The following is an 8,060-nucleotide window of genomic DNA, read 5'->3' on the forward strand; positions in this document are numbered from 1 at the left end:
TCCTTATCTTACCTTTACCGTCACAACCACTTCAGAGTAATCACGGTCTCGCAGGAAGCTTGTCGAGATGCACAATGAGATCTGCTTCCTCTCACTCCGATAAGCGTCACCGGACAATCAACTCACGTATTTAAACAGTGCTACATCATATAAAAGGCCCCTGGTAAGCGTAGGCTGACGGGCAATGAAGCGCGGTGCACCACCGGACCGGAGACCCCGGTGCTTTGCCCCCCAGCTTCTTCTCCCACCTCAGACCACGACCTCTTAGCGATGTTCTTACACACCACAAGACCTCTTGCCGCACCTTCCCACCACACCACCCGTCGATCACAAAGATTGATGAACTGATTCTCCGTTATGTCCACACGTGCACCTTCCTCACAACACTTTGGTACATGATCTTCACCACCTTTCACTCACCACATGGAAGTTTTGCTCGGAAGGAGGTACCCTTAAAAACATCGCGTCGGAATGATCCCACACACCCCACCTCCCTCCCATTTCCAACCGCTTTCAATTATAGCGGGCGCCACAGCTGACTAGCTCTAAATCTGGCTCCCAGCTTGACCAGGTGAGACTGGCCTCAACGGCCAGCCCCATCTATGCACTCCAAGACTGAGGACTTCTTCTTCTGGTTCATTTGCGGACACGGAGACAATTGGGCTTCAAATAAAGTTTATTCAACAGAACAACAGTCAAAACCTTTCTCGGCGCGTTACTCATCAGAGAGCTCCTTACACGATCAGTGAAGACCTTGTTGTAGTCCTCTGCTCTGAAGCTACGTGCCAACCCCATTTCTCTGGAGACGCCCTCAAGCCTTGTACTTGACTTTGATCTCGGCCCCGCACTCCGTTCGCATGATGTCGGCGTGGGAACGGTACGGGATCACGTTGCGAGGGTGCAGCTTGAGCCTCTCTTTGAGCGTGCGGCCGATCACGAGGTTGGCGACCTCGCGGCTGCTGTCGGTCGTCCAGACGGTGATCTTGTCCTCCTTGGAGCGCATCTGGACCACGGCTCCACACACGTCCCCGCTGTGCTTGCCGAACGCCTCGGTGATCATGCACAGCAGGACCTCGAGCCAGTCGGTGTCCACGTTCCTCTGGCTGCGGTCCGCGGCGAAGAGCCAGTGGCCGCCGTCCCTGTTGCGGCTGTCCTTCCATGAGGGCTCGATGCCGTACCGGAAGAGGGCGTAGCCGCAGCCCTGGCGCAGGTTGCTGGCTGGCTCGATGTACTGCTGCAGGGCCCAGAAGTCCTCCATGGTCTGGAAAGAGGTTACCTCCATCACGTTCCCCTCTACGCAGCGGTGCTCGTCCTCGCTGAAGAACCACAGACTCCAGCGGTGCTCCAGCGGCCGCTTGTGCAGCGACTCTCGCGCGACGACGAGGGGCATGGCTTGCCCTTCTCGCGCACGCGCAGCCGAAGCTGCGGACGATGTCTGGGTGCTATCCTGGCGCTCGGCTGCTTCCTCAGCTACCGCCGCCACGACCCCGACCACCTCCTGGCGATCGGTTGCCGCACACAAGAGCTCGATTCGCTCGCCACTTCTTGCATCTGCAGTCACCGACTCCGTCGGCTTCTTCCTTCCGACTTCCGCTAGAACGAACTTGAGTGGCTGGTTGTGCCCGTCTTGCGCTGACAAGCCCAGCTCCGGGTCATTCTGCTGAGCAGTCCGAGCCTCTTCGACCAAGTCCGGGAACTTGTCTTTCGCCTCCATCTTTAGGCTGCGACGTGTGCACGCAAATGACGACCCTGCGTTCGTGTCAATAGGACGATCATTAAAAAAAAAAACATCGCGAACGTTCGCGCACTCAATGTGCTTGGTGCGGTGAATGTCGCCACGATTTACAAAGCTAACTTATCAGATTTCTCATAGATCCACGCGTTACAATTTCCTTTTGCCCCAGGAAAAGGCGCTTAAGGAAAACTTCGGGGATTTGAACTTACTTATTTTGGGCCACTTATTTGTTTTTCCCGCTGTTCTGGTCTTTTAGGCTAGCATTGGAATACTGGCTATAAGAATCTAGTCCAGTCCTTACATGTTCCTTTACTATTTATGTTACAATAAGCCAATTGGACAGCCTGTTAACTGGTTCAATTCGCTGTTAACTGGTTCAATTCGAAAGTCTGGAAATTAGACCACGGCTGAGAATTCGCCCCCATTTAAGGGAATTAAGCGGCTCACGACGCGGCACGCGATCTGATACACCGAATCATTGCCGATGGTGCCCATTGTGCACCCCCTCAAGATCCACCCCACCCACTGAGTGGCTGGCTACACAGATTCTCGCCCATTACAGGCAAACTCGCCGCAGCGTCCCACCGCCACACTGGCGCCTCACCAGAGACGAAGCTACAACTTGGCGGCGGCTCCAGACGAATATACCTATACATCCCACCCGCCTCCACCTCATCTACCCCACACAACAACCTTCCCTAGACGTGTGCTAACTGTCCCCAGCCTGGCACCCTCTACCATATAGCATGGGAGTACCAACGTACTCCAGACTTGCGGCCATTACCCATCCCTACATTCGGGCAGTGGAGGACTTCCCTGGCCAGCCTGGACCAGAATATTCAGCTCAAACTGGCGACCCGAGCAAGGGCACCCAGCCGAAGTCAAGGCAACCCGGACTAGGGATGCCTTCTATGGAGCGAGGCCCATACACCGGCTCTGCTCGATAAATAAAAATAGTTACTTTTTCTCTCTCTCTCTCTCTCTAACAACAATTGTCAATAATACGCATATCTTCAAACACGCACACAATTGAGGTTGGCCGTTAATACGAAAATAGTAGTTCAGTGAAAAAGTCTGGGAAATTTAGCTACATTACCATTAATAGTGCAAAGCTACAGTCTACTATCAATTCCGCCGATCATAAAATGATTAGATAAATCGCGTTAGCAGGAAAAGTATGAGTGTCGTAAATAGTCTCGATTATTTGATATTCAAAATTCATGGGCTTAGTACTGTCAACACTGCGCTGTAATAAGGTCGTGAATATTATCCCTGAGAGTTAGCTTAGGACGTTTAGAACACGCTCAACTTGTCGCATTCTTAAAACTGAACGCCAAATACAGTGGAAAGAATTGCAAAATCCAGATTCCGTTGCTGCCACTCAACACGAGTCGGCTGCGAAAGCAGCAACTTTTTGAGCAAGAAACCCGCTTCCACTTTAGCGCCCATCGTGAAACCAAAGCCAAAAAGGTCTAAGCAACTAAAGGATCACTCGCAATTTGTAGTTCCCTAGGAGAAATCGCCAGAGACAGCATGAGCACACATACAAATTATTACTGGAACAAATTTTATAGTAATTGAAATTTTTAATCTAAACTTTAGGGGCCCCTTCCGAGTAACAAAAGTTGCATCCGCCTGCGAGATTTCTGCTGATAGCATCCGATTCGGAAAACCCGCAGCACCGGCTGCAGTCATAGACGCATGGGCATAAATTTTTACCGGCACAAAAATATCAGACGCATGCAGCGAGCGGATGTTCGCTAATGATGATGCCTGCCTGCTATTTAAATATAGCCCGGCACTGCTGCGTACCCCATAACGAGGACATCAGACTACAGTTACCCCCCCCCCCCCTCCCCTACACCACAGCCTCCTCTCGCAACCCCCTCATTTCACCTATTGTGCGAAAAACCGTCGTTTTCTTGTTGTTGTCGTTGTAGTTGTCCAGTACCAGTGCGTTGGGTCCCAGGTTGGGTACGCAAGCCTCATGGCATGGCACGGGCAGTTCGGCCTTTTGCGGCCCCGTACGCCTGACCATACCCGCCCTGTGTACGGTAATATTACTATTAATATTACTACTATTATTATTATTACTATTATTATTATTATTAATGGCCGCCGCTGTAAAGAGTAGAAATAGAAACATCCTCGCCCACTAGCTGCACTCCAGAAGGCGATTCCCTCCCGCCCACCTGGTGGGCGTCTACATCTAGCGCGCACTCCAAACAGGCACCTTTTGTAACCACACATTCCCCTCCCTCTAGAAACCCTTGTGCCAGCACAGTGGCTTCCCCCTCGCCACGCACCACACAACCCTCACCTTCCACCAAAGCCCACGGCAACATCACCGGCCCTGCGCAACGGCATACCGCGCTGACCAAGTCATGGCCCCAGCAGCGGCAAGCCCTCGTGACCATACAGCCCGGGATGCAGCGCGGGCTAGGGGCGTTCTGGACCAAGGAGGCTCAGCTCACAGCTATACCCTAAAACGTCAATAGAACTGCACCATCCCTAACCACAAAAAATCTCAGGTAAGGCCGGTAGCTTTCTCATGTAGAAACAGCGCCAAAAGTGCGTCCAACCGATCGCCAAACCTTCAAAGACCCAAATCGCTAACGAAGAGTGAACCTATGCGACGATTCCTCGCACACTAAGTGAATGCATGCACCTGCAAACGATCTAAGTGTATAGCAATACGTGGGAGATGAGATAAAGGTATACAATTGTACTCCTCCGGGATCTATGCCTGTATACCGTCATATCTAGAACCTTAATTTTTTTTTTTCGCGATTTTCCAGCAACCGCTTTGCCAAGGTGGAAGCCCGGTTACACGCACGCGCCGTGTGTCCAGCGACCTTATCAGAGTTTTTCGGGAAACCAACCAGTCTATGGGGAAATGCATTGCTTTTTTTTACAGGACGCCACCGGTCCCAACGAGAAAGCTTTCGGTTTAAAATCTGATGCTCTGAGTTCGCATGGGATTTAAACACGGGTATAGCGTTACCACCACGATATATCCGCACGCGGCTTGGCACTGGCGGAACACTTGTTGTACAATACTAGTGCGTGCCTCAACAGGTGACCATGACGGCAGCTGAGTAGAATTGCAGCACCTAGCAAGACTGCGATTCTGGGTAAGCTGCGGGGTGTCACCAGTCTGATTATCAAAGTAATTCGCGCGAAAGACGAAAAAAAAAAAAAACGAACAAAAGCGAAGACAGAGGCGCTAGAGACGGAAACAGTAAGACCATAAGTATCGCCCGGTTTTCCCCTTAAATCACGCACGCAGACTTAAATGCCAGAAAAGTATTTTAGCAGCTCCCTATCCCTTCTCTCATCCAGCGATTAAATGCCGGAATAATACTCCGAAGGGAAAAAAAAAAACGCTTCCAGAAACTACATAATGCCTTCCCTATCATTTTTTCTTTTCCATCAGCGTGCCGTTAGACACCGAATACAAGCGACGCTGATTTTGTTTATGGGTTCAAATACACTACCCCCGGGGAAATGGAAAGAGCATTTCTTAGAAATCGTAGTTTCCGGCTTCATTCTGACTAGATTATTATATTCTAGCTGTAATCGACAGCTTCTAACTAGAAAAATTATTAGTCTAGCTATAGACGAATATTTCCAGCTTGCGGAGTTTTTTTTTTTCTTCTAGCTGGACTGACCATGCTAGCTGGAAGTAAATCCAGCTATGAATGAACTATAAAATGAATTTCAAGCTAGACATTCTGCCTATTTCTAGCTAGAATATTTCTAGGGAGACCAAATTTCTGGTTCAATAATCCAGTAGAAAATATTTTCCCCTGGATAGGCAGGCGCCCGATCTTCAGTTGAAACGGGCGCCCAAACGCGGTCATATGACAGCTTCAAAATTGAACCGATTCGTCTTCATGATAACCCATTCAAATCTCGCCGCGGTGCACCCGAAGAAAGTGGACACTCACTCGCAGAACCCCCAAGAGGAAAGAAATCCGAAGGCACCAATAGGCATGCATCTCCTTGTGGGTTACGAATGCGGAACCACGAATATTCAATTGAACGCCTGAGATGCAACTGATTCGCCTCGCTTCGTCGAATGGCTTTGCAATGTTGACGCTGGAGACCACAGATCTGCTTGGCGCTTTCGAATGGCTTCCATCTACATGTCTCCTATACGCGTGCATCGCACCGCTGCTCGTTCATACCGCCGTGTACACGGATGGTGGATCTCGCTGCTTGTTCTAGCTTCACCACCTTCTATCTGCTGCTGCATACTACTGAGACGAGTTTCAGCTTGCGTGCTGGAACGCCGCGAGAAGATTCTTTTTTTTTTTTTCATTTGCAGCGCCGATGCTGGCAGCCGGCTTCGCAAAGCTCGCGGCATGATACGCCTCGTGATATTGAACGCCTCCGCTCGTATGATGAAACGCTTCCGAAGGAGCCGCTCTTTTTCTGCAGCGGACGCCAGTTCTTTCGCTCAATATGTCATTAAAAAAGCGCGTAAGAAGTAGACGCAAGCAGACGCTCCCGCAGATCGGTTAGACTTGGGCACGTGCTCACCGACGCCAAGTGACACGAACTCCCGCGGGGTACTATAGTCCTGCTATCAAACTGGCGACTGCATTCAAGTGCTCCACGAAGCTTGCCAAACTGTGCACAATTACCCCGAAATGTTTGGTAGGACCCTTCTTGCACGCGCCCAACACGAATGCAGCAGTGGGCACAACATCGCAGAATTGATTGATTGTGCCGCGTGCTTTCGGAGCTCTCGCAAAGTGGGCCGCGTTGCACGCGCAAGGACCCGCTGCAACCGGCAGTGCAAACTCGGCGCCGGGAACGCGAGCTTGTCTGCGTTCGCCAACCGAGGCGCGAGCGCACGTGCACTGCGAGGAGGGAGATCACGCAAGAGATCACGCCACGAACGCACGCGGTGTGTTTTCGGAGGTAGAGCGAGACGCAGGGCTCCTTTCTCGTTTCTCTCGCCTTGTACGGGCAGAAGTTCGCCGTAAATAGAAGTCCTTTCTACCACTTCGTTTTATCCTACGGGGCAATTGATTGTAGGATTCCACGCGCCCACGCTACACAGGCGATGAGGCGCGCCGTAGTGGAGGGCTCCGGATTAATTTTGACCGCCTGTGGATCTTTAACGTGCGCCGAAATCTCGAACACACGGGCGTTTCCGCGCTTGTCCTTCATATGAAAAGTGGCCGCCGCGGCCAGGAATCGAACCCGCGTCCTTTGGCTCAGCAGCAAAAAGCCTTAGCCACTGAGCCACCGCGGCGGGTAACATCGCAGGAGGGCAGGAGAAGTTCGAATATACCTCTCAAATTCAGCAGCGGATGTCGGTCACTAAATTTACACCCTACACATGCATTTTGATGCACCTCTCAGAATGACGCAGCATCGATTCATTTGCAGCACATATATATCCATTACTTGCGCACGTGGAAAGACGTCGCCATTTTATCGTAAACTCGCCACGCCGTCCGAGCAGACAGCCCAAGGACGCAGCTTCCATCCCAGGCGCGGTGGCCGCTTTTCGGGTGGAAACGATGTTTTTTGACGCACGTTAAAGACCAAAATTAATCCGGAGAGCGTTCCTCCACAAAACAGCGCGCCTCATAGCCCAGGTCTACAGGGTGCCTCGATGTGTGCCCTGCCCAGATGAAGCTGCGAAATCACCCTAAATTTCTTTTTTTTTTTTTGTAACGGCGTCTCCCCACATTAAATCCTACAACCGTACCGACGAAGCTCGCTTCAGCAGAAATCACGGAAAGCACGATCAAAGCAAGCAACTCACCTTCTGGTTGCGAAGTTCCTGCGATTCCAACGAAGGCACGGGAGCTGATGAGTGACTGCGCTGGAAGCACCAAGAGTGCCAAGAGCATGCATATAGTGCCGACACGCAAGAGGGCGCGTCGGATTCTTCTCGAACTTCTGAGCGCGCGACAGTTGGACCAATCGCGTCACGACACCGCTGCACTCCCTTCGCGAAGCAGACGCCAAAGCAAAGCCCAGGGCCGCCGTTTTTTTTTTTTATTATTATTATTATTATTCGGAGCTTTTCCAAACAACCCCCTCCTTTCCTAGGCCATTCAGAGCACGCGGCACGAGCACGATCGCGCGCTGGGGAATGGAAACAGAAGTGCGGGAGGAGAGCAGGCCGCTGCCGAACGTGCAGTACGAGTCGCCTTGAGATGTGAAGGCACCGACGGTACCAAACAGGAGGCTCCTGGCGATGGCGAGAGCGTAACGAGCTCCGGAGGGAGCTGTCGAGGGGGCTCAGCAAGTGGTGACGGGCGCTGACGCAAAGGCTAGACGTTCCTCCCCCCCTCCCCCC

General features: G+C 51.7%; 1 protein-coding gene across 1 annotated transcript; it reads right to left on the reverse strand.

The window, feature by feature from the left end:
• Nucleotides 1-665: 665 nt before the first annotated feature.
• LOC144163807 (eukaryotic translation initiation factor 4E-1A-like) lies at nucleotides 666-7,650 on the reverse strand. Its single transcript, XM_077694516.1, has 2 exons — nucleotides 7,521-7,650; nucleotides 666-1,749 (listed from the first exon to the last, which is right to left on the reverse strand). Exons 1-2 carry the CDS (start codon nucleotides 7,606-7,608, stop codon nucleotides 812-814), a joined length of 1,026 nt encoding a protein of 341 aa, XP_077550642.1. The 5' UTR covers nucleotides 7,609-7,650; the 3' UTR covers nucleotides 666-811.
• Nucleotides 7,651-8,060: the final 410 nt, after the last annotated feature.

The sequence above is a fragment of the Haemaphysalis longicornis genome, unplaced genomic scaffold (genome assembly GCF_048455015.1).
Source record: "Haemaphysalis longicornis isolate Haplotype H1 unplaced genomic scaffold, Haemaphysalis longicornis Haplotype H1 scaffold_1, whole genome shotgun sequence".
Lineage (NCBI taxonomy): Eukaryota > Metazoa > Arthropoda > Arachnida > Ixodida > Ixodidae > Haemaphysalis > Haemaphysalis longicornis.

What these genes read in the sequence shown, in the direction of transcription:
- LOC144163807 (XM_077694516.1), bottom strand. Translation starts at nt 7,608, where the DNA reads ATGCTCTTGGCACTCTTGGTGCTTCCAGCGCAGTCACTCATCAGCTCC. An exon ending in AGGAACTTCGCAACCAGAAG is followed by an intron (nt 1,750 to 7,520) that starts GTGAGTTGCTTG and finishes ACACGAACGCAG; the next exon opens with GGTCGTCATTTGCGTGCACA.